The sequence below is a fragment of the Hylobates moloch genome, unplaced genomic scaffold (assembly GCF_009828535.3).
Source record: "Hylobates moloch isolate HMO894 unplaced genomic scaffold, HMol_V3 SCAFFOLD_5, whole genome shotgun sequence".
NCBI lineage: Eukaryota > Metazoa > Chordata > Mammalia > Primates > Hylobatidae > Hylobates > Hylobates moloch.
The window spans coordinates 97550727-97577628 of record NW_026652280.1 but is presented as its reverse complement, the minus strand read 5'-3'; the positions used below and the strand labels follow the sequence as shown (position 1 = coordinate 97577628).

The window sequence follows — 26902 nt, the reverse complement described above, 5'->3', positions numbered from 1 at the left end:
TTTATAAGTTACCCAGTCTCTGATATGTCTTTATTAGCAATGTGAGAACTAACTAATACACCCCACAAACTGATTTCCCAGACATTGTTGGTGAAGATATAAATTGATACAGCCTTACCTGAGAGACATTGAAGACTATTTAACAAGAATATTTAATATGCATAATCTAGCAATACTAGATTTACAAATTTATCCTTCAGATAATCCAGCAGGAGTGCCATTATATGCTGGTACAAAGACATTTGTTTGAACTTTGTTTTTATAATATGAATTTTTTGAGAGCCTCCTTAATGTCCACCAGTGGTGAGAAGGATTGAAATATATTATGATCGTATGTAATGCCACTGAATTGTACACTTAAAAATGGTTAAAATGATCAATTTTATGTTGTGCATATTTACTACAATAAAAAAAGAAAAAAGTTATGATTTATCTATATAACACACTACTATAGAGACTTCTAAAATAGTATAATAGATCTATTTACAGATTTGAAATTATTTCATGATAGTTTGTTAGATAGGTATACTTCTAAATGTTTATATACTTACATGTATGTATAAGTATGTATACAAAAAAAGAAAAATATCTAGAGAGCTACCTGAAAGTTTTTAACAATAGTTAACATTTGTGTTAACTTACAGGAAAGACTTTAACTTTTTACTTTATATACTTCCAAATGTTTATTAATTCGTAAGAGTGAGTGGTTGTTTTAAAATTAAATACATTGCTTGAGCCCAGGAGTTTGAGACCAGCCTGGGCAAAACGGTGAAATCTTGTCTCTATGTAAGACAAAAAATAGCCAAGTTTGGTGGCATGTGCCTGTAGTCCCAGCTACTCAGCAGGCTGAGGTAAGAGGTTTGCTTGAGCCTGAGAGGCAGATGTTGCAGTGAGGCAAGATTGTGCCACTGCATTCCAGATTGAGTGACAGAGTGAGACCCTGTCTCAACTTAAAAAAAAAAAAAATAAGATATAGACTTCAAACCATATTACCATGATTTCAAAAATTTTGTGAATAAAAGAAGACACACTGTATTCATAAAGCTTCTAGGGGCTGTAATAGATACATAATTTTGGATGTGGCATAGGTTGGCCTATATATACAAAAATATGACACTAAAATTAAGTGTAGTCACAATAACTTTTTATGTAACTTTGTTTTAGTTCTAATTTGGTAACAGTGACTCAAAATAAATAGAATCATATTTTAGGTGGAAACTCGATGATCCATGTAAGTGGCGGGGCTGGAGTTCTGTGTTGTCTGGGCAGAGGAAGCACTTGGACTGAATGATGGGCATGGCTCTCTATGTGAAGTCCTGCAGAGTTACTAACCTTGAGTTCATGTGCTCTAAGCTTCACCGTCCCTCCAACCCAAGATCCTAATTTCTTTTATTCCATCCTGCTTCCTCTTGTAAACAGAAGAGCACAATTTGACCTGTTTTCAAAGGAGCTGGCAGGAATCTGGTTCTGATAACAAAGTCCCTGTCACCCCTGTGTCTATTGGTTCTCCTAGGTAGTTTCTTCAGGGCTGCGCCAACTTCACTTCACAGTAGATGAAGGAATAGTGCCATGGAGAATGGCATCCAGAAGAGGTATACTAGAAAGCTAATGCCCCAAGATCTCTGAAGAACATATCAGGTCTGAGGCTTGGGGTCATGGATGGTTTTCAAAGAGCAGAATCTTCCATAAACTTACATAGCATCTTCATAGTCCACATCTGAAATGCTTGCTTTCCTCGGCCTGGAATAGATGTCTAAGGAAATCTGGAAGCAAAGATTAGGACTAGAGCAGGGAAGACGAGCAGAACATGCCTCCACTGGTCCTCTTCCCCAGTTAGCTTGGATGCATCTTATCATGGCACATCACACAACGCAAAAATCAGGGCCTCTTGGAAAACTGTGATCCAAGGCCAGCATTTTCAGAGTGCCTGTATCCCACTGGTGGACTACAAAGATGCTCCTGATGAGCTGCAAACTGATGCAAACATACAGTGTCTTCCCTCATTCTTATGGGTCATTGTTAGGCAGCCCCATGGGCTGTCATTTTTTAAAAGGTTGTCAGAATTTTATATCCATAAATTAAATGTAGCATGTCACTGGACTTTACCAAGGATTTGAATTTTGTCCTGAGATATCTGGCTGCCATACTACACTAGACAAAACTGCAAAGCACCTACTGTTTTTGCGCACATGCACAGAGCTGGAATTTCTGCAGTTTTAAGAAAGTATTTTCATATCAGTGGTGATATCTTGAATTATTCAAAGTTTACCAAATGCTAATTTTTAGTGACACAAATTACTATTAGCTTAGGTTTGTTCAATATTAATTTAGTTTCTGTAAATTGTTTATTAACCTTATAGTACCAAGTGATGGATGTATGGCTCAGTAGTATTTTAGGATAAAAATTTTCCGATAAATAGATTTTTTAGACTAGGTATGCACTGCAGTTTAGCTGAAAATCATTCATGTGTCCATTGCTAAAGTAAATGTATTTGTAAGCCTTCAAAATTTCCTTGTACAATGACCCCTTATTGTTGTAACTACATGTTTTTACCTCCACTGCTTTGGGAGGTAGGGAAGAGGTAGACCATGGGATTTTTGCTCTTTCTAAGTGGCTATAATTTAAGAAGTTTGAGAACCAGTCCCCAGAAGAAAGAAAGAACATGGAAGAAAGAACAATAGAGACTCTTACCTTGTCCTCCATATGTGTCCCCAGGGTTTCTGCTGTGGAGAAAAGGCAAGTGCTGTGACATTCCACTTATATTTAAAGTCCTTCACTAAACTTGTGTTAAGAAAAGCTTCTTCCTCTCTCATCTATTTCCCATGAATTGATTTCCATTAATATTTTCTGTCTTGCTTTTCTGTTTATCACAAATATGATTCCCTTAGTAGCCAGAGGAAAATTGGCAGCCTGGGGGTGGGAGGGTAAGTAGACCCCCTATGCCAGGAGGGGCCTTTATGCATCTCAGCTATTCTGGGCCCACCATGTGTGGGATGGGACAAGAGCACCAGCTAGGCAGCTGTGATGGGGTTATGAGGAGTATGTCAGGCTACTCAAAGAGGGCAGGCAGAGGCCATCACCTCTGGTGCTGCCACATGACTGGGGAGTGAGGCATAAAATGTAGGCCTTACAATGACACCTTATTGTAACTATGTTTTACCTCCATTGTGTTGGGAGGTCGGGAAGAGGTAGACCATGGGATTCTTGATCTTTCTAAGTGGCTATAATTTAAGAAATTTGAGAGCCCATCCACAGAGGAAAGAAAGAACCTTAGCATTAGCTCTGGGCTCTACTCAAGGTAGCTCCAGACCCAAAGACAGCCATTAAGTACACACAGTGATGCTCACAGCCTTCTGCTCTGAGGAATGCTGTTGTCTGCCATGCGCAGCCACTGATTGTTCTCTTGGTTCTGGGAAAGACAAAAGTCAGAGACAAATTTACGCCCCCACGTCTCACCTGCTACTGATTCCTGCTCCGGCTGGTTATAGTACGCCAACGAATAAACCTCATCCCCACTTACAACATTCACTGCAAGAGAAGGAAGGAGACTTCATGACACAGCCCCTGATTCCTGTCTTTCAAATTACTCCATACCTTCCACCTGTCACAACCATGAAGACAGATGACTCATTTGTTTGTAGCATAGGCTGGGGCACAACAAAGTCAGGTTTGGCTAGCAGATGTTATCCCATTGTCCCTTCCCCAGCTTGCTGTACCAACTTTGGCCTGGGTCATTTGGGAAGGCTCACCATTTTCATATACAGGCTGGAGCTGCCTTGGGGTAGGTGAGTTGAGGTAGGTGAACTCTTGGGGTACAGGGCTGGGAAGGCTCCTGCAAACACAGAGACACATGTTATTTATCTGAAATTGTATCCCAGATAATGCAGATATCACACTGAAGGAGAGAAGCCTGTGACAAATGGTCCTGAGCAGAATACTAAGTTACGGGGAAATGAGCAGCTAGAAGGCACAGCAGTGTGGTATGAGCCACAGCCCTGTCACAGGCTGAGTGGGGCACTGCAGAGCATGCACCAGAGGGTAACTCTGTGAGCGTAAGGTGTGGTATTGCCCATTCCCAGAATAGTGTCATTCACATCATGAGTGCTCCCTAAATATTAAATGAATAAATATTGATTCACTCCAGATGGAAAACACTTTGCTGGGCAGAAGAAGCAACTTGAGGAAGGGTCAGAAGAAAATGCTCCTTCATGTGCAGGTACCAGTGAAAGAGCTACTCTCACTTGAAAAAAAAAGAATATCTGTTTATTGTTGGCATAAATGATAATACATTATATTAAAAAGACAACTAAACATTGGGATCTCTAGATGGAAGTATTTTAAAAAATATTTTCTTCCTCTAAACATCTAAAGAACTTCACCAATAACTGTTCAGTATGTTTATTCCTGTCTGTCTTACATTCCAGAAATGTACATGTATCTTACCTACCCTAAAATACTTTAAAACTCTCAAGAGCCTTTTATATTTTCACACCTCTCAGCACTCAACAGAATGACTTACAGATCTTCAAATATTGGTTGACTGATTGAATGAATGCATGATCCTGGTGAAAGCTATGTGATTATTTATTTATTTATTTATTTATGAGACAGAGTCTTGCTCTGTCACCCAGGCTTAAGTGCAGTGGTGCCATCTCGGCTCACTGCAACCTCCACCTCTCGAACTCAAGGGATTCTCTTGCCTCAGCCTCCTGAGTAGCTGGGACTACAGGCGTGCATGGGATTATAGGGATTATTGCCAAAGTGCCCAGCCGCAATGTGATTTTAATATTCTGCAGTGGTATCGGCGGGGGGGGAAGTGCTGGGATTATAGGGATTATTGCCACTGTGCCCAGCCGCAATGTGATTTTAATATTCTGCAGTGGTATCGAGGGGGGCCCAGCCGCAATGTGATTTTAATATTCTGCAGTGGTATCGAGGGGGATCAATAGGAAAAATAACGAAAAGATTTAAAATCGTTAATGTACGAAATCTGAAAGAAGGGAAGTGACAATGAATTGTTCAAAGTTGCCAGTGGGAGAACTCAGGATTGAGTTCTGGGTATAATAAAACAGAAAAAAAAAAAAAGCTCAGGAGAGAACAAATCTAAATCTATTTTTAAAATAGATTTTTCTGCATTATTGGCACCTATAGTGAAAACAGGTCTTACCTGAGTGGATCTCTGGCTGAACGTCTTCCTGCAAGACAAACAAATGAGCACACACATAAATGGAAGAACCCTGACTGTCAGTGCTTTCATACACCCTGCACAGGGATATGCCTCATGCTCAGATGACCATTGTGGGTGCCACTGTGTGCCCAGCAGACATCCTGGCAATCATTTACAGAGCCTTCATTTCACAGATGGAAACTCGGGTCCTGAACAATTAAGTGAGATTCCCAAAGCCAATTAGTACCAGATCTAGGACTTAGGACCCAAGTCTCTAAACTTGCACATTTATTGTATGTTTTGTTTTTGTTTTACAACCACACCACCCAATCTTATTGTGACAAAATTCCTTGGGGGCAGGTGCTGCCACAACCATGCTATAGATGGTGTGAGGTACCCAAAGATGTCAGAAAAGCTTGGAATTTAAATGAGAATTTCACAGTGTCCTCTCTTGCCTTGTCTACAACTTCCTCAGTGAAGAGGAGACCAAGGTTAAATATACAAATAAATATGTAATTACCAATTGTGATAACATGTGAATCTAAATAACTTGGAACTCATAATAGAAGAGAACAATTGCAGGCTGTGCAGGCCAGGTGAAGCCTCTTGGAGAAAATGTCATTTCAGAGGAAAAGTGAGAAAGTTCCAGCAGTAAGTAGAACATGTGGACGTATGAATGTGCATTTCAGAGAGAAGAAAAAGCATGTGACAATACTTGAAGGTGAATAAGAATTGATGCACTGACTTCAGTATTGGGATATAGTCAGGATAGCTGGAACTGCTAACTGTATTTCTCTTCTGTGGCAGATTATTTTAAATAGTTACATTTGTTTGTTTGTTTGAGACAGAGTCTCGCTCTGTCACCAGACTAGAGTGCAGTGGCGTGATCTCAGCTCACTGCAACCTCCAACTCCCTGGTTCAAGTAATTCTCCTGCTTCAGCCTCCCAAGTAGCTGGGATTACAGGCATGCACCACAACGCCCAGCTAATTTTTGTATTTTTAGTAAAGATGGGGTTTCACCATGTTGGCCAGGATGGTCTTGATCTCCTGACCTTGTGATCTGCCCACCTCAGCCTCCCAAAGTGCTGGGATTAAAGGCATGAGCCACCACCCCTGGCCAAATCATTACATTTTTGTATAAAAATTACATCACAGAAGCACAAAATATCACTCAAACCTCAATTAATAGCACATGAGGGATGGAGAACTTTACCAAAAATGTTACACTGTGTTAATAGGCACTGTTCCTACCTGCTGGGGTTGTGGGCAGATTCATAGGCAAGGTGGTTAACAGCATATACATCTTTTGCAGTATACATGTCACAATTTCAGCCTATTTCAGTGAAAACAAAGATCACAGTAACAAAATGCTTCTCTCTTTAAATACTAACCTATTTTTCTTTTGAGGCCGTAGCAAAATAATAAGGCCACAGTGGCTGGACCAAGGGTGCCGAGCAGCCCCTCAATGACTCCTGAGGTGAGATGATTACTTCTGGCCCCAGTAGGCACTAGAGGGAGAGAACTGTGTATGATCTGCTCAAAGGAAGGGCTTGGGGCTTAGAGAGCAGACATCTTGGGTGTGGGTTGTGCCCAAGGTCTGCCCTTCCAAGTGGGGATTTATTTATTTGTCTAGGGACTTGTGGCTTATCATCTGTATGAAAAGAGAAGAGATGCACCCAACCTTGAGTTCTCCATGCCCCTCCAATACATCACTCATGACAGCACCTCACACAGAGGCCCCACCATTGGTAGCACACACCTGGAAGCATAGTGGCACCAGCAAAACTCTTCCAGGATGCTGGGAAGGAGACATTGACCAAGACAGTTCCATAGCCTGAGCTATACCTGTGAAGTTGAGTGTCACCGCCTCACTGCGCTGGGCCCCCAGGCCATTGTTGGCCTCACAGGAGTAGTTTCCAGAATGTTCTGCAGTCAGGGAAAGGTTGAAGGAGGCTCCTCCTCCAGAGGGGGCCGAGCTGCTCCCCAAGGTGATATCCTCATGATAAAACCAGTACAGGATCGGAGGAGAGCCTCTCAGGGCCTCACAGTGAAGCTCCAGCACATCCTCCACTGCAGCCTGGGCCCTGGGAGCTCTGAGCATGAGGATGGGGCGAGACACCGGGACTGAGGAAGATAGTAGACTGTGAGAGACAGTCTCTGACAATGCAGCAAACTCATAATCCCTGCCCACCGATGCTCAGCCCCATTGAACTTCCTCAGCATGCCCCAGGGAAACTTTGTGTGCCCCAGGGAAATGTGGAGTCCAGTTTGTGACTGGCTGGCTGAACGGAGGGTAGTGGAACTTACTTCTGACAGTGATGCTCACCAGCCCACTGGGGCTGGGACCATAGCCATTTTCAGCTACACAGTAATATTGCTCAGCATCACTCTCCCTCGCTGTAGGAATCTCATACTCTGCTGTCAGTGAACGCTGTATCTTTGTCTGAAGGTTTAAGCCTACAGTCCCTTTGTACCAAAGGAAGGTGATGTCTCCTGTGCCCATAGCAACTGAGCAGATGAGGACCAGCCTGTCTCCCTCCATCACCTGTCCTCCTGGGGGCTGAGTCTCCAAGCTCACATCAGTGACAGGGACCCCTGTGTGAACACAAGATGACATAGGAAGACCCTGAGTAGGGAGAGTTTCAAAGACAGTAAGTAGATGTGACAGTCCTGAAAGCAAAGCGCATGAGTGAAGTCAGTGATGTATATAGCTTAATTTGGGTGAGGGGGAGGGGTCTGCTGATTGGTTGGGTGATGGTGGTAGGATAAGAAAGACACCATAGTATTACCATAAACGGTGTAGCATCACCTCTCTCCCTAGAACAATGTAACTTCCACTACCTTAATCTCTCAAACTTTCATTTTTTCAAGAAACAATAGTATAGTGAAGTGATTACAAGTCTAAATTGTAAATCGAACTGCCTTATTTGAAGAGTGGTTCCAATGCTTTTACTCTTGTGTGCTTCATCAAATTACTCAACTTCTCTGAAGTACAATTTCCCATATGTAAAAGAGAGCTGGTAATGATAGTTATCTCCTGCAATTGGAGGGTTCAATTACACAGTAGATGTGAAGCGTTAGGATAGGGACTGCCATGTATAAATTGCTCAATGATTATTGTGGTGGTAGTGGTCCAGTTTCACCAGTATTGAGTTTTTAGCAAGTGTGGGAGACCACAGCCTTTTGGAGGCATTAGACATTTGCTTCATGGCACTATAGAGTGGGAGAGGATGTTGGAAGTGTCAACGCTGACATGGAATAACAAGATGAATTATGAAGCACTCTTTTCTTTCTATTTTTTGGAAATCAAGCTCCAACTGCCCTTCCATAAGCCCTGCTCCAGTAACCTATTCTACACACTCCTTCGGCAAAGCCTTCTCTGAGCACCTCAGTCCTTTATCCCCCTTCTCTGTAGTCAACAGCCAGTCCTACACAATGCAGCATCACATATTTAACCCTAGTTATTCAGAGTGCTGGCTGAGCATCAACTTCGTGTAGTCAAGGACCAGATATTATGCAGCTCTTCCCCTCACACCCTCCAGCACAGTGAAGACACACAGTAAGGTTTTCCTAAGTACTCTCTGTTTGCTTGAATGGAAACAGTGAATAAGGGAAGATCCCTTAAGGATCCTAATAATGAGAGAAACTCAGGAATATCTTTCAAACAGCTCCTACTCTTGCAGAGATAGAACCTGTAACAGTGAGGATTAGCCTCTTGCCACTGCTCTTCTCAGCCTATCCTGGCAGACTGACCCCACTGACACTCACTGTGCACATTTATCTGGGATCTGCTGCTCCTCAAGACTTTGGACGCCATTGTCTGTGCCTCACACCAGTATGACCCTGAGTCTTCTTTCCATATGGCAGCGATCTGGAGCTTGGAGGAGCTGCTCCAGCCTGGGCCCAAGTCCCGGCCATCTCTGAAGAAGCAGAACTGGAGCTGGGCATCTGAACTCCGTAGAAAGGGCATCTTACACATCAGGGTCACTGGGCTCCCCTCTGTGGGATGGGAGGGGCTGGCTATTAACAACAGCTCTAGAGAGACGAATTAAACACAAATGATTAATGGGGTTCAGAGTTTCTGGTAAGAGGCACTTTGTGTCTCAGCACTTGCCAACAAAACTCAAAGAAACAGCCAGTTGGACACACAGGCCACCCCACATGTCTCCACCACCCCCCAGTGGCCCATGGGCCTTCCTTTGCCATGAACTCACCCTGCTCACCCCTGGTACATCCTGCCCCTGTGCAGTGTTATCTTTCAGAAGGCAACCCTTACCTTTGACTTGGATCTTATTATTTTTTGAAGTTTCTATCCATAAACTAAAAACACCTTTCTTGAAGCCAGTACAATAATATTGAAGACTGTCACTGGAGTTGGCATTGGAGATGGTGAAGCTTGAAGTTTTATTCAAAGTGAATATGCTTCTTTTGTCCTTGTAAGCCATATTCATTATCTTCTTCTGTTCCCTTTCCCCTGGCATCTCAGAACCACACTATCTTTTTCAGAAACAGAATATGGGACCTGCAGGGTTGATCTGTCCAGGAAAGACATAGAAGAACCCAGTCCCCTCATTGCTGACTCTGTCCTGCCCCATTATTGCTATTTCTATTAGAAGAAATGGGGTGTATTTGCTTGTAAATGCCCAGTACCCACCATCCACACAGCTTCTATACAAACCTCTGTAGAAACCATGATCTAAAGAGGCTTCTATCTGAGGCTTCTATACAAACCTCTGAGGCTTCTATATAAACCTCTGTAGAAACCATGATCTAAAGAGCTAATTTAATTCATATCTTAATTCTCAGAGATGTGTCCCTTTGGGGTGTTAAGAGCTCTTTTTCTTTTCTTTTCTTTTTTTTTTTTTTTTGAGACAGAGTCATGTTCTGACTCTCAGGCTAGAGTTCAGTGATGCGATCTCAGCTCACTGCAACCTCAACCTCTTGGGCTCAAGCAGTCATCCCACCTCAGCCTCTCAAGTAGCTGGGACTACAGGCATATGATGGGCATAAGCCCAGCTAATTTTATTTATTTTTTGTACAGATGAGGTTTTATGATGTTGCTCAGGCTAGTCTTGAACTCCTGGGCTGAAGTGATCCTACCGCCTTGGCCTCCCAAGGTACTGAGTACAGGTGTGAGCCACCACTCCCGGCCTAGGGCTCTTTTCTGGTGATAAGATGATAAAATTGTGCTCTGCTCTCTCCTCATCTCCCCAACTTGCAGCAGCCCGTAAAAATGTCACAACCCCTAATAGCTATGGGCTGTGTGGGCATTTGTTTATCCAACCCTCAGAGCCTCTGCCCATTGAAAAATATTATACTTTCCCTAAGACAAAACTTTATTCTTTCCTCACCAGATGAAAATGACAAGTGCTTTGGATTACTAAGGGGTGAATTACTAGGAATTCAGCTTTTCTGCTGAAATGTGTTTTTTTTTATTTTTATTTTTGGAAACTTTTAAACATCAGTTCCATCCATAGTACCAGAATATTTGCTTTGTCCTGAGGCATGGAATATCTTAGAGTCACCGTTTTTCCTTGGAAAACTGTGGTCCCCAGAAGACTGACCAGTAGCACAGCTCTTGGAACTAGGCAGGGCAATAAATAAAAAGGCATTTAGGCCAGGCGTGGTGGCTCACGGCTGTGATCCCAATACTTTGGGAGGCCGAGGCTGGTGGATCACCTCAGGTCAGGAGTTCAAAACCAGCCTGGCCAACATGGCAAAACCTCTCTCTACTAAAAATACAAAAATTAGCCAGGCGTGGTGGCGTGCATTTGTAGTCCCAGAGGCTGAGGCAGGAGAATAACTTGAACCCAGGAGGCAGAGGTAGCAGTGAGCTGAGATCACACCACTGCACTCCAGCCTGGGCAACAGAGTGAGACTCTGTCTCAAAAAAGAAAGGCATTTAGCATTTGGGCATCTGTAACCTGCTATTCTCAATGGGGCTAGGGTGGTAATGAAGTGGGAAACTGGACAGGGTGGATTGCAAGGGTCTGGAGCTCATTCTTACAGTTCAGAGCTTGTTTCAGATAATTCTTAGATAGCAGAGACTATCTGGAAAATACCTGGTGACAGAAACTTGGTTTCTTCATCTTTGATATGGCTTTGGATTTCTGCTTAGGCTGGGATTGGGCACTTGGGCTTAGGGGTAAAGATGAGACCAGACACAAGGCATGCATGGTATTAACAGAAGTCATCAGTTAGACTTGGGCAAACATTAGATAAGGAACCTAGAAGGCTAGATTGACTCTGAATCTCTCTGAATCTTTCTGGTCACAGGAATTCCTAGGGAACTTGGGAACTTGTGTTCCCTAGTTACACTTGCAGCCGATGTTCTTGAGGTGGCAGGACAATCCCTTTTAACTCTGTGGCTAGTATTTTCTGCACAAGATAGCAATTTTTACATTTTATCATTGAGCATGATCTAGTGAAGAGTCCTTGGTGGGGAAAGGAATTCCCTACTCTCCTTCTCTAGTAAAGGTAAGACTTTGAATCAGGATAAGTGCAATGAAGTAAGTTTGCATAAACCAGAGTCCGAAAGAGAAAATGAGCTGGGGAAACAGGTGTGGCTGCAGAGGAGAGCTAAAAATAGGAAGGAGGCAGCAGTACTACTTCATTCCACACATGTCTGGAGGATTCACTCTAATGTTCTCCGTGGATGTGTGATTTTGGCATTTCCTTCATCACCCATGGTGATACACCCAGCTGAGAAGCACAACCGGGAATTGGAGCACCTGAGGCTGGGAGGACAGAGACGCTCTCTAGCATGAATCTTCAGCACCCTTTGCCTTCCTTGTGCAAACAGTGTCTCCCTCCCTGTGCTGGGGCTTCCCGGAAATAAGACTGTGTTCTTGAGAAGGTCAAAGCAAGACCTGTTAACCCCACTGAGCAGACACGTGTCAGGTGCAGAGACTGATGTGAAGACAGAGCAGTCCAGGCCCAAGGGAGCCACTGATGTTTGTACACCTCAGCAGCTGTCACCGTAATATGTTTTGGGCAGGAAGGGGCTGCTAAGACAGCAATCCGCAGGCCTCCTGTGCTGACCTAAGTAACAAAATACCCACAGACCTTGAAGAAGAAAAGGAAGTGCAACTCACCGGCAGGTTCACAGAGTGGAGCTGGGAGAGAATTCAGCAGAGATCAGTACAGAGCAGCAAATCCCACACATCTCCAAAGTTTAAATCCTCTGAGAGCTTCCCCAACACCACACCCTCCATCCCCTGTACCCTCCCTGCATCTCTCTCTTCCTCTCTCTTTCCCTCTTTCTCTCTTGTCCCCTTCCTTCTTTCATCTTCTCTTCCTCCCTCCTTATCTTAACCCCGCTTCTTTTCTTCTTTCTCTCTGCTCCTTTTCCCATATTCTGCATCACCCACAGAGCACCTGCCCACAGAACAACACATGGTTCTTTTTTATGATCATAAAGTAATTGCCAATGACCTGTGTTGTCTGTGATTAGGAGGTGGCGTCTTTGCTAACTACTTAGCAGCTCCCTCTTCAAGCTCCTCGTTCCCATTCCCACCTCCTCCTTTCAAAAGTCTTGAGGATCCGGCTTTGGATTGACTGTCTCATGGGAACAAGAGAGTCAGGCAAGGAGAGTGCAAAGCCTCATACTCAAGGCATAGAGACCCTTTGTTTACCAATTTCAGATCAGAGGAGGCTTAGGTCCAGAAAAGAAATTCAAATTTCTCCAAAAATTCTCTTCTATCCCAAGGATTTGACCATAATATTATGGCTCAATGATCAAGAAAAAATAATTCTGGGGAAAATGCAGGCTTTGTAGCTGGATGACACAGATTTGAGTACTGGCTCTTCCTCTTACAAGCTGTGTGACTGTGGGAGAAATGTTTCACCTCTCTGTGCTTAGTTTCCTTGTCTGTAAAGTGTAGATAATTGTAGTACCTACCTCACAGAGTTTTTGTGAAGATTAAATAAACTGATATTCTTAAGGAACTTAGACTAGTGCCTGGAATTTACTTATTCAGTAAATATTGTGTCATTGCTATTATCTATTTTAGCCAAGCTTGGTTTGAAATACTTACTTTTTCTTAGGTTAAATGTTTACTTGAATAATTAGTTCCTTAGATTTTGGGAAAAGTATCAATAGGAGATAGCATAAAATCATATTCTATACATTTGTCCATACAGCAAATAATTTGAAGTGCTCACTGTATGCCAGACGTTGTGCATGGCCCTGGAGTGATGGGAGTAAACATGAATGACAATCTTTGATGTCAAGAAATTTATATTATAGTGGTAGAGAGCCAATTTAAAAAGAAGTATATAATATTCTTTCAGAGGGTGATTGGTTCTCTAAGAAAAATAAAGCAGAGAAATAAGATACAGAGCATCTTAAGATGGTCTTAACTGTTTAGATAGATTTAGACAGATTCAGTAAAAACCTAAATGAAATCAGGAAACAAGTCTTCTGAATATTTGGGAAAGAGAATCCCTGGCAGAGAAAACATCAAATGCAAGTATCCTGAGGAGGAAATATGCTTGTACAAGGAGGAATGAGAAGGCAAGGGCGCCTGGAGCTGACCAAGTAAGGGGGCAGGGGTTAGTTTTCGGTGTCTGAGAAATAGGAAGGATCCAGTCACGGGCACTTTATGGACTTGGCAATAGTTTTGGATTTCATTCTAGGTGTGATGGGGAACTATGGACAGTTCTTACTTAATTTATAATATCACTCAGACACTGTGAGGAAAACAGTATAGAAGTGAAAGAAAAGCAGGGAGAACGTTAGTGGGAATTTAGTGTAGGAGAGTAAAGATAGTGGCTAAGATTAGACAGTGCTGGTGATATGAAGTGGTCAGACTTTACTATAAATTCTGAAAGTAGAATTAATAGGAATTGCTTATGGATTTAATAGAAAGTGCAAAAGGAGAGAGAAGAGAATTAAATATGACTCTTAGATTTTTGGCCACAGCAACTGGAAGAATGGTAGTGACATTTCCTGAATTGGAGAAGTTGTGGGGGAAAATAGGTTAAGTTTTGTGGTGGTGGTAGTACAGGTGGAAGATCAAAAGATCTGTTTGAGTTTAAGATGCCTTAAGTTAAACACGTGATGTTAAGTTTAAGATGTTTATTAAGATGTCTATTAGATACCCAAATGCAGTTAAGTACATAAGAGGTATTTAAAAGAGAGGTGAAAGCTGGAGAAATAAGCTTACATTTAAGCTTAAAGTGGCACATGAAGTGACATAATTATATAATTTGGGGAAGTGAGTATGGATGAAGTCTAGGTATCAACTTTGAGGACGTCCAACATTTTGAGGTCAGCAAAGGATCCAAGCCAGATGCAGTGACTTATGACTGTAATCCCAACACTTTGGAAGGTTGAGGTAGGAGGATTGATGGGGGCCAGAAGTTTGAGTTCAGCCTGGGAGGCAAAAAATAAATTAATTAAAAAAAAAAACCCGTCTGTAAAAAAAAAAACAAACAAAACAAAAACAAAACAACAACAACAACAAAAAAATTTTTTGGGGGGGGAAGGAGTTTCACTCTTCTTGCTCAAACTAGAGTGCAATGGCACAATCTTGGCTCACCACATCCTCCACCTCTTGGGTTCAAGCGATTCTCCTGCCTCAGCCTCCTAAGTAGCTGGGATTACGGGCATATGCCACCACACCCAGCTAATTTTGTATTTTTTTTTTTCTTCAGTAGAGACTGGGTTTCATCATGTTGGTCAGCTTGGTCTGAACTCCTGACCTCAGGTGATACACCCACCTTGGCCTCCCAAAGTCCTGGGATTACAGACATGAGCCACCATACCCTGTCAAAAAATTGTTTTAATTAGCTGAGTGTGGTTGCATGTGTCTCTGGTTCCAGCTACTCAGGGAGCTGAGGCAGATGCATCACTTGAGACCAGGAATTCAAGGTTGCAATGAGCCATGACCATACCACTGCACTCCAGTTGGGGCAACAGAGTAAGGCCTTGACTCTAAAAAAATTAAATAATTTAGCAAAGAAACTGAAAAGCATCAGATACTGAATTAGAAAGAAAACCAGCAGAATATGATATTCCAGAAGCCAAGTTAAAAGTGTTTCAAAAAAAAAAAAAAAAAAAAGAGTGATCAAATGCCCCTGAGAAATTGAGTAAAATAAAAAATTAAAATTGACGCCTGGATGTAGCAACATGAAGATGGTTGATGCTATGTGCAAGAACAGTTTCAATGGAGTGGTAAGGATGAAAGATTGATTTAAGTAGGTTCAAGGAAGAATGAGGAAGAAGTATAAGGACTTAAATGAGTTTACCAGGAGTTAGGAATGGGAGAAGATTTGACTATAAAAGGGATTGAGGGCTTGAGGGCATAAGAAAGCTTTTGTTTGTTTCTTTGTTTGTTTGTTTGTTTTTTACATTTTAGTATTTATTTTAAAAGCTGACTTTAAAAATCTCATTGATGCAAATCTGCAGAAATACACAAAAGTTTAAAACTCTCTATAATACAAAGTAGGTTGGTGACTAATTTGCACAATGCAGGTAAGCTAGTCTTGATACTCGAGGTCAACAAGCCTAAACTTGGGGATTCATTTAGTTTTGCTGTATACACTGACGGAAATAATCCAGTAGCCTCCATAGCCCCCACTCCACTTTGTGTTATGAGGACAGCAGGCAGTCAGCACACATGCACTGACTCACATGACACCCACATTCAAAGAGCTTTAATGTGTTGGTTGGATTCCAAAGTAAAAAGAATAGAGACTCATTGCCGTGGTTGTACTTGGTCAAGGTCACACCCCAGCCACACTTCTGAGCTATTTGGCTTAGAAATGGGAAACATTATAAAGTTGAGTCAGGAATATGGCAAACCTCCAACCAGAGTAAGCTATTTAAAAATTCACATTTTCTTGTGGCCTTCAGTTTTTTCTCCTTGACATCCTCTGTTCTATCAAGACATTAAGGCCCATGGTCCATGCAAAAGACACTTGGTGCTGTGTTCTGAGATTATCATTTTGATCTACATCTGACTACCATTTTTCCAGCCAAGACCAGCCTTCCTTGTAAATAAAGATCTGTTCAGAGGATATGAAAGAATACATATTCAAGGAGTGCTGTATTCCTTTAGCTGTTCAAAGGATTTGAGGACCTTGTTTGTTTTGAAACAAGTAACCGGCTTTCTCTAACCACATAACCTCAACCTCACAGGACAGCCAGCAGGAAGTCAGAAATGAAGAATAGCCGATGACCTGGGTGCACTCTCTGGGTGCAGCTTGCTGTTGTCCTGTCCCCACCCTTGTCCTGTTTTTCACTTGTCTTGTTGTTTTTAAGAAAAATTGTTGCCAGCATGTGTCAGCAAGAACACAGAAGCAGGAAGAGAGCTGGCCCAAAGACAGGTACCCCCTGAAGACCCACAGAGAGGCCGTCAGGGTCCTGCATAGCAGTTACATCAGACTGAGACACTTCCTGTTTACAGGAGACTATAAAACCCCTGCCCCATCCTCGTCTCGTGCTGATGCCATTTTAGGCCTCAGCCCGTCTGCACCCAGGCGCTCATTAAAACAGCGTGTTGCTCCACAAAAAAAAAAAAAAAAAAAAAAAAAAAAAAAAAGTGTGTGAAGGAGAGGGAGAAGCTGCTCTCACCCCGCTCCTGACTTCTCGTCTGCTCTCGTCTCAGCAAAGTCCTCTTCTGGGGTCTTCCTAAGCCTCACAGAGCTGCTCCCCAGGCCTTGGCCAACCACCTTCCCTGGAGCGGGCTCACGGTGAGAAAACCCCATGGAGAGAAGAGGCTAGGAGTCCATGGCCACTCCTGTTTACTTTCCCATTCCCATCCTGCGTGTTCCTGCCTCCTGCCTGAGTGAGCACAGATTGACACGCCCTCTGTGAATGGCTGCAGACCCTTGTTCCAGTTCAACTCTGTCCAGCACCTGTCATATGTATTACCTGTAAGAAAAACCTGAGACGAGCAGAAGATTTTTTTTTTTTTTTTTGAGACAGAGTCTCACTCTGCCACCCAGGCTGGAATGCAGTGGTGTGATCTTGGCTCATTGCAACCTCTACCTCGCAGGTTCATGCAATTCTCTTGCCTCAGCCTCCTGAGTAGCTAGGACTACAGGCTTGCACCACCTCTCCTGGCTAATTTTTGTATTTTTAGTACAGATGGGGTTTCACCATGTTGGCCAGGCTGGTCTTAAACTCCTGACCTCAGGTGATTCACCCGCCTCGACCTCCCCAGTTGCTGGGATTATGGTCGTGAGCCACTGCACCCAGCCAGGAAATTTTTGAAGGGATGAAAATGTCCTGTATTTTGATTCTGCTGGTGGTTATACGGATCTAAATCTTTGTCAAAAATTATAGACAGTGTTTCAAAAAAGTAAATCTTAATGTAATGTAAATTAAAAATAAATATTAAATAAAGAATGAAAGGAAGTGAAGCAAAGACAGCAATTCACTGAAAACTTTATTTTTTGTTGTATTTTATTTTTTTGAGACAGAATCTTGCTCCGTCACCCAGGCTGGAGGTCAGATCACTGCAGCCTTAACCTCCTGGGCTCAAGTGATTCTCTTACCTCAGCCTCCCAAGTAGTTGGGACTACAGGCATGTGCCACCATGCCAGGCTAATTATTTATTTTTTATTTTTTGTAGAGACAAGATCTTGCTACTTTGCCCAGGCTGGTCTCAAACACCTGGTGTCAAGCGATCCTCCCACCTCAGCCTCCCAAAGTGCTGGGATTATACACCTGGTGCACTGAAAACTTTATAAAGGGAGACAGAAGACTGGTGTAGTAAATGGAAGCCATAGTTCTATTATTTTAAGAGAAAAGACATTGTCGGTGACATCGGCAAGATGGCTGACTAGAGGGGTCTATTACTCATCCCCCTCCCCCACTAAAAAAAACTGAAACAATAAGGAAACAACTATGTTTTGACTGGAGTGTCTAAAGGAGAGCACTGAAGTACAGCAGGGGAGTGGCAGAAACCTTGTGGAGCACAGAAGCTCACGATGGCTACATAAAGAGGGGAATGGAACCCTGCAACCTGCCTCTGCAACCCTGTCTCTTCAGTCAGGATCAGCTTGGAATGCAGGCTGGGATTCAGGCCTAGGAGGGGCTTTTTGCTGAAAACAAAAGGTAAAGAAGTCCCCAGAAGCCCCCATTATATCTGTGGACACCGGCAGTCTTTGTTGCTGGAGAATCCTGCAGTTCTCACAGGACCTATGTGCAGTTTTGGAAACTGCCTGGAGTTCATATGGCTGCATTATTCTAGAGTAAGAGCCCATACTGTGGCTCCTTCCATCCCATGACCCAAGCTACTTGCACGGCACCATCTTGAAACTAGAGCAACTACTAGAGTGTGTTCTGTTCTTGGGGGCAGTAGTCACTGTGTCTCTTCATCCTTGAGGCTTCACCATCATTGCATCATGCTCACACACAGTAGTACACCGTTTGCTAACCAAGCTGCCCCGCTTCCTAATCCATGGGAACAAGCTGTCTAGGAAGCATTCCATTTTCTCCATCCTAGTGGCTTCGGTGCCCCAACCCCAGGGACTCAAAACCTAGGCTCAGGGAGACAGCTGTGATCCTGTCACTTGAGTCCACATGACACTCTGCCCTGCCAAGGAACAGGCTGTCCTGCCCAGTGGGGAAGTCAAGCCTTATCCAGAAGACCAGCCATGTGCCTGCCTCCTTGGCATATGACCCAGTCAGGCATCCTGCCCCTAGGGAAGCCACAGCTGAGCCAGCAGACCAACTGCATGCTCCCTTGGTGTGAAAACCAGCCTGGCACCTTACCCCTGGGGAAACACAGCACCTGCCAATCTGTATTACTCTGCCCTTCTCGGCCAAACAGCCTAAGTGTCCTGCCTGGATCTGGACTAGCCCTCTGAAGCCTAAGCTGCTGAGGCACACCATTTCTTTGGTGTGATGGTGTGTTATTGGGGAGTGAACCCAATATTGCACTGTTCCCTGCTTTCCAGAGCCAAAGCCACAACTGCATCCTATCACCATTCCAGGGTCTTTCTTGTCACTACACCTGGCATCACAGAGCCGGGGCCACTACTGTGTCCTACCACTCCAGGATCCAGAGTCACGACTATGTAATACACTCTCTCCTGGTGCCTAAGTTGCCGCTGTGTCTCATTGACTCTGGGATTTGATTTGTAGTTGTGATCTGCTTCCCAGTATCTGACCCTTTGGAAAGCCCTTTATCCTTAGAGCCATGATAGTGCCGTATCTTGACCCCCAGGATCAAAGTCACAGGTACAACCTTGCCCATTGGGCCTGAGATACTGGGGGGTGCTTCAGAGTCACATTCTTTGTCTTGGTGGAAGACCTGTGTCCATCCATGCCTAAGACAATGAACCTGCATCCAGGCACAGATGCCATAGTAGTGGCACTGTGTGCAGGACACTGAGTGCAGGACCACAACCACCTCAAGCATCTGTGCCCTGGAACACAGTACTACCATGCCTGCCTGTGACCCATGCCGGGGCCAAACACCAAAAGACAACCTCTCAGGTATGATGGTCTATGAGGAAAAGAACAGGAAGATCCCTAAAGCTCTTGCCACTGAGAACTGTAACAATCTGTCTTGCCACCACCACCCTCACAAATTCCTACAGCCTAGGCCACTGAGGCACACACAAGCATTGCTGACATTGATTACTGCTGAAGAAATTACACAGAGACCACACTACTATGCTCACCTGGAACCAAACCAATGAACCTTCCTCAACTAAGGATCCATCGGTGCCCTAGGATCAATCTGCAGGTGAAACTCTTTTCTTACAAAAGCCACTCTATAAAATTGAAAGAGGTGACTCTTCCACCAGATGCACAAATGGTAAAGCAGGAACACAACAAACATGAAAAAGCAAGGAAACATGACACCACTAAAAGAACAAAACAATTTTCTAATAACTAACTGGAGATTTATTAATTGCCTAAAAAATTCAAAATTATAATCTTAAGGAAACTCACTTATAAGAGAATACAGATGAAAAGTTCAATAAAATCTGGAAAAAAATTTATGACCTAAAGAGGAAATTTGAAAATATATAGATATCATGAAAATAATCCTAACAGAAATCATAGAGCTAAAAAATTAAATGCATGAAATAAAAATTACAATTGAGAGTTTCAACAGCAAACCAGATAAAGAAGAAGAATTTCTAAACTTGAATATAGATCTTTTGAAATAACCCAGTTAGCTGAGGAAAATTTTTTTCAAAAGTGAAGAAAGCCTACAGGACTTATGGGACACCATTAAGTGAGCAAATATTTGTGTTATTAGAGTACTAGAAGAGAAAGATGTAGAGAAAGTTTTGGAAAGCATATTTGATAAAATAGTAGCTAAAAACTACTCAAGTCTTGGGATGGATATGAACAACCAAATCCATGAAGCTCAAAAATCCCCAAATAGATTTAACCTGAAGAGGTCCTCTCCAAGGTACATTATAATCAAATTGTTAAAGGTCAAATACAGAGAATTCTAAACACAGCAGAAACATCAAGTCACACATAAGAGAATTTCTATAAGAGTATCATCAGATCTATCACCAGAAATCATGCAGGCCAGGAAAGAATAAGATGACATATTCAAAGCGCTGAAAGAAGAAAACTTTCAGCAAGAATACTATACCCAGAAAAGCTGTCTTTCAGAAATGAAGGAGAAATAAAGTCTCATCCACACAAGCAAAAGCTGATGGAATTCAAGACCACTAGACAAGCCTTGAAGTAACTGCATAACAGAGTGTTCCAACCAGGAGTGAAAGGACAATAATTGCTCCATGAAAACATGTGAAAGTGTACAATTAACTACTAGAGGTAAATTGATCATTAAATTCAGGAAATCTCATTACTGTAATGGTGATTTGTAAATCTTTCAAATCTCTACTATGATGGTTAAAAGTCAAAATGGTCAAAAATAACTAAAGCTGTGATAAGTTGTTAAGAAATACACAATACAAAATATGTAACATAAGGCAACAAAAATATAAATTATGAGGGCAATGGTAAATGTCTGGACCAAAGTTAAGTTGTTATCAGCTTAAAGTAGTCTATTACAACTATAAGATTTTTTATATAAGCCTCATGGTAACCACAAAGAAAAAATTGACAGCAGATAAGTAAATGGGAGAGAGAAAAGAATCAAAGCCTAGCGCTACAAAAAATCCACCAAAACACAAAGATAAACAACAAGAGAGAAACAAAGGAATGAAAGATCTACAAAACAATTAGAAAACACTCAACAAAATGGCAGGAGTAAGTCCGTACCTATCCATAGTAACCTTGAATGTAAATAGATTAAATTATTCAATTAAAAAATATAGAGTGGCTGAATGGATTTTAAAAAACAGGACCCAACTATATTCTGCCTACAAGAAACTCTACCTGTAAGGACATACATAGACAGAAAGTAAAAGGATGAAAACGAAATACCATGAAAATGGAGAACAGGAATAGTTATGCTTGTATCTGATATAATAGAATTAAGTCAAAAACTATAAAAAGACACAAAGAAGGCCACTGTATAATGATAAGGGGGTGAATTCATCAAGTAGATATAACAATTTTAAACATATATATATATCCAACACTAGAGCACCCAAATATATAAAGCAAATATTATTAGATCTAAAAGGAGATATAGACTACAATATAATAATAGTAGGGGACTTTAACACTCCACTTTCAGCAATGGAAAATCATCCAGACAGAAAATCAACAAAGAAATATCAGATTTAAACTGCACTCTTGACAAAATAGACCTAACGGACATTTATAGAACATTTCACCCAATATCTGCAGAATTCACATTTTTCTCAACTGCACATGGAACATTCTCAAGGATAGATCATATTTGAGGAAGCAAAATGTCTTAACAAATTTAAAAAGATTGAAATTATATGAAGTATCTTCTGACCACAATGGTATAAATCTTGAAATCAATAACACAAGGTACTTCAGAAACTTCACAAATACATGAAAATTGAACATCATGCTCCCAAAGAACTAATGAGTCAATTAAAAATAATTAAAAGGAAATTTTAAAATTTATTGAGGCAAATAAAAATGGAACCACAACATACAAAAATCTGTGAAATATAGCAAAAACAATTCTAAAAGGGAAGTTTATAGCAATGAATGCCTACATCAAAAATAGAAGAAAGATCTAAAATAGGTAACCTAACGTTTCATCTCAAGGAACTAGAAAAACAAGAACGAATTCTACCCAAAGTTAGTAGAAGGAAGGAAATAATAAAGACTATGGCAGAAATAAATGCAACAGAGACTAGAAAAACAATACAAAAGATCAATGAAATGAGTCAGTTTTTTAAAAAGATAAACAAAATTGACAAACTAGCTAGACTAAATAAGAAAAAAGAGAGAAAATTCAAATAATATAATCAGAGATAAAAAGGGGACATCACAACTGACATCACAGATTATAAAGGATAAAGGATTATAAGAGACTATTGTGAACAATTATATGCGAACAAATTGGTAACTTAGAAGAAATATATAAATTCCTGCACACATATAACTTCTCAAGATTTAATTATGAAGAAATAGAAAATCTGAACAGACCAATAACAACTAACGGAATTCAATCAGTAATAAAAGTCTTCCATCAAAAAGGAACCTAGGACCTCATGGCTTCATTGCTGAATTCTACCAAACATTTAAAGAACTAATACCAATTCCTCTCAAATGATTTCAAAGAAATTAAAAGAATAAAACACTTCCAAACTCATTCTAAGAGGTCAATATTACTTTGATGCCAAAACCAGACAAAAACACAACAAAAAGAAAACTACAGGCCAATATCTCTGATAGACATAGATGTGCAAATTCTCAACAAAATAACTAGCAAATCAAATTCAACAGAACATTTAAAAAATTCATTTGCCATGATCAGTGGGCTTCATTTCAGGGATGAAAGAATGGTTCAACATGCAGATCAATAGAAATAATACATCACATTAACAAAATCAAGAATAAAAACCACATGATCAATACATGCACAAAAAGCATTTGACAAAATTCAACATCCATTTATGTTAAAAACTCTCAGAAAATTAGGTGTAGAAGAGATGTACCTCAACATAATAAAGGTCATATATGACAAGTCTATAGCTAATATACTGAATGGGGAAAAGTTGAAAGCATTTCTCTGAAATCTAGAACAAGACAAAGATGACCACTTTGGCCACTTCTATTTAACATAATAATGGAAGTCCTAGCCAAAGTATTAGGCAAGAGAAAGAAAGAAAGGGCATCCAAATTGAGAAGGAAGAAGTTAAATTGTCCCTGTTGGCAGATGACATAATCTTACATATAGAAAACTCTAAAGACTCCACCAACAAAATTTTATCTAATAAGTGCTAAAGCTCTATGTCACTGATTTGGGCAGCAGCTTCACTGTTGAAGTTGCTGGATAATAGATAGATAGATAGATAGATAGATAGATAGATAGATAGATAGATAGATAGATAGATAGACAAAATACATAAATCAGTAGTGTTTCTATATGCTAATAGTGAACTACCTGCAAAAGAAATTAAGAAAACTATCCCATTCACAGCAACAGTTATAAAATAATAAAATACTTAGGAATAAATTTAACCAAGGAGATGAAATGTCTCTACAGTGAAAACTATAAAACATTAATGAAGAAATTGAAGAAGATGCAAATAAATTGAAAGATATCACATGTTCATGGATTGGAAGAATAAATACTGTTAAAATGTCAATACTCCCCAGAATCATCTACAGATTCAATGCAATCTCTATCAAAATACCAATGACATTGTTTTCAGAAATAGAAAAAGCAGTCCTAAAATTTGTATGGAACTAAAAAACAAATAAACAAAAAACCCTGAATAGCCCAAACAACCTTGAAGAAAAGAAAAGCTGGAGGTATTACACTACCTGACTTCAAAACTCTAATAACCTACAAACCTACATTAATCAAAACAGCATGGTACAGGCATAAAAACAGACACATAGACCAATGAAACAGAATAGAGAGCCCAGAAATAAATCCACACATTTATAGCCCACTGATTTTCAGCAAAGGTGTTAAAAATACATAATGTGGAAAGGACAGTGTCTTCACTAAATACTGTTAAGAAAACTGGATATCTACTTATAGAAGAATGAAATTAGATTCTTATCTCTCACCATAGACAAAAATCAACTCAAAATGGATGAAAGACTTAAATGTATGACCCTGAACTGAAACTACTAGGAGAAAACATTGGGGAAAGCTCTATGTCACTGATTTGGGCAGTGATTTTTTTGGCTAGGACGTCAAAGGCAAAATCAATAAAAGCAAAAATAGACAAATGGGATTACACACAACCAAAAGCCTTCAGCATAGTAAAAGAAACAATCAACAAAGTGAAGAGACAACCTACAAAATAGGAAAAGGTACTTGCAGTCAATACATCTGAGAAAAAGTTAATATCCAGAATATATAAGAAACTCAAACAACTTAATAGTAAGAAAACAACCCTATTAACAACGGCCTAATTCTCAAAAGAAGAAATGCAAACGGCCAACAGGTATATGAAAAAATGCCAAACATCACTAATCATCAGAAAAATGCAAATCAAAACCACAATGGAATATTACCCCATACCTGTGAAAATGACTATAATCAAAAAGACCAAAGATAACTAGTATTGTCAAAGATGTGGAGAAAAGAGAATCCTCACATGCTGTTGGTGGGACTGTAAATTAGAGCAGCCATTATGGAAAACAGTATGGAGGCTCTTAAAATATAAAAAATGGAACTACCATATGGTTCAGCCATCCCACTACTGGACATGTATCCAGAGGAAATTAAAGCAGTGTGTTAAAGAGATATCTGCACTCCCACATTTATTGCAGCACTATTCACAATAGCCAAGACAGCTTCAATGTAGACGTTCATCAAAAAATTAATGGATAAAGAAAATGCAGTATATATACATGATGGAATACTATTCAGCCATAAAAAAGAATGAAATCCTATCTTTTACAACAACATGGGTGAGCCTGAAGGATATTATGTTAAATGAAATGAGGTAGGCACAGGATGACAAGTACTGCATTATCTCACTCATGTGGAATCTAAAAACGTTGATCTCATAGAAGGATGGTGCAGAATGGTAGTTACAAGAAGCTTGGGTAATAGTGGGGAAGGAGGAATGAGGGAAATGTTGCTCAAGGGATATGTAATTACGGTTAGATATGGGGGGGGGTGTCCAGAATAGACAAATATAGAGAGACAGAAAGTAGATAATGATTGCATGTGGCCAGAAGATAGAGGGGTGAGGATAAGTGAGAGGTTGGAAAAAAAATTGGGGATGCCTGCTAGTGGGTATGGAATTCTTTCTTGGGTGATGAAAACATTCCGAAATTGATTGTGGTGATAGTTGCACCACTCAGTGATTGTAATAAAAAACCACTGGATTGTATAGCTTAAATGGTGAATTGTATTATATGTGAATAATATTTCAATAAAGCTGTTTTTAATAAAAGATACTGTAGCATGTTTGTATACTTATGGGAATAATTTAGAATGAAGAAACATATTGATGATGGAGCAAACTTTTTGAGAAAGTAGGAGGGCCATGGGCCCAATGCACAAGTGGAGAGTCTTGTCATCAACAAGCTGAGGGGCAATATATTCGTGGTAGGGGAAGAGAAGGCAGTGTATGTGAATGCAGAGGTGAGTAGGTCAACAGCAATAGAAAGATGACAGAGTTTTCTTCTGACTGCTTTTATTTTCTCAATGAAATATGAAGCAAGATTATGCAATGAGAATGAACAGAGAAGTTTGAGATGACAGGATAAGGTATGCAATAGTGATCATGGAGCAACATGGACTATGAACATGTAGGATAATTGCCTGGCATTGCTGTTGGCTACCTGAGATTCGGGGGTCCTACACTTAAAAGGGGATAAGTCATCAGGGTTGTGCATTTAAAAAAAAATCCCATTCAGCTGTTTATGCCCGGGAGTGAAGCATGCAGAAGGGCGTGTAAACCAGGAGAGTGCTGTGGGGGAAGAGAGATGAAGGTGTACTCGAGGGAGTGTTGTGGTGGTGAGCTGCAGAATCTGAGCTGAGTACCATGAGAAGTGAGTGCATGAAGTGTAGTCACTGATAATGGAAAAGTAGCCCTGGGGTAATTGAAGACATGTTGGAAATAGAGTGCACAAGAAAGTGAGCTAGAAACACAACTTAGTGGGAATGGGGGATGTATGCTGAAAACAAAGGAGTGATGATAAGTTCTAAGGTTTGACTGTGGGAATGGGGAGTCAGAGAGGGATAAAAAGAAATAATGTTGGTAGTAAGAAGGGCAAGGAATTCAGAGGCCAATTTATTATACAGATTTTTCTTTTGGCAGCTGTTGAAAACACTGAGAATAAAGACAATTATTGATGGACAGGAAGACAGACAGTGAACACTTCCTATGAGATAAAAACTGAAATGACAGTTTTCTTGAAAATTCTGGCTTTTTGACATATCTACAACTTTTTGCCTGACTCTGAGCCCTCCGTGGAAGTGGAGATCTGAGCACCCCTGAGCATTACCTGACAGAACCTTAGTCCTAAGAAGTCCTTACAGCCCTTCAGGAAGCAGAGCCCAAGCATGATTGCATCCCACACCCTGCTCTGAGTTGTCCAACTCACCACAGATCAACAGCAACAGCCTTGGCAGCATGAGGACCAGGTCAGGGATGGTACCTAGAGATGCCTGTCATCAAAAAAAGAATGCACCTCAGAGTTGAGCAGCAGCAGTTCATC

General features: G+C 41.0%; 1 protein-coding gene across 3 annotated transcripts; it reads right to left on the bottom strand.

Annotated features, from left to right (window-relative positions):
- FCRL1 (Fc receptor like 1) lies at positions 1–26902 on the bottom strand. Of its 3 annotated transcripts, none has more exons than XM_032151910.2 (11): positions 26789–26902; positions 12264–12284; positions 8938–9204; positions 7477–7764; positions 7015–7293; positions 6561–6677; positions 5169–5196; positions 3751–3833; positions 3458–3529; positions 2693–2724; positions 1–1763 (listed from the first exon to the last, which is right to left on the bottom strand). In XM_032151910.2, the coding sequence occupies exons 1-11, from the start codon at positions 26817–26819 to the stop codon at positions 1692–1694; spliced, it is 1290 nt and encodes a 429-aa protein (XP_032007801.1). In that variant the 5' UTR covers positions 26820–26902; the 3' UTR covers positions 1–1691. The 3 variants fall into 3 exon arrangements, with proteins under 3 accessions (XP_032007801.1, XP_032007802.1, XP_032007803.1); XM_032151911.1 differs by having other exon boundaries at positions 2693–2721; XM_032151912.1 differs by lacking the exons at positions 3458–3529; positions 6561–6677 and adding an exon at positions 3349–3410.

Coding starts and splice junctions, on each gene's coding strand:
- FCRL1 (XM_032151910.2), bottom strand. CDS start 26,819: ATGCTGCCAAGGCTGTTGCTGTTGATCTGTG. Junction 7,765..8,937: donor ATCCCAGATAAATGTGCACA/GTGAGTGTCAGT, acceptor GTGTTCACACAG/GGGTCCCTGTCACTGATGTG. Junction 7,294..7,476: donor GGTGAGCATCACTGTCAGAA/GTAAGTTCCACT, acceptor TATCTTCCTCAG/TCCCGGTGTCTCGCCCCATC.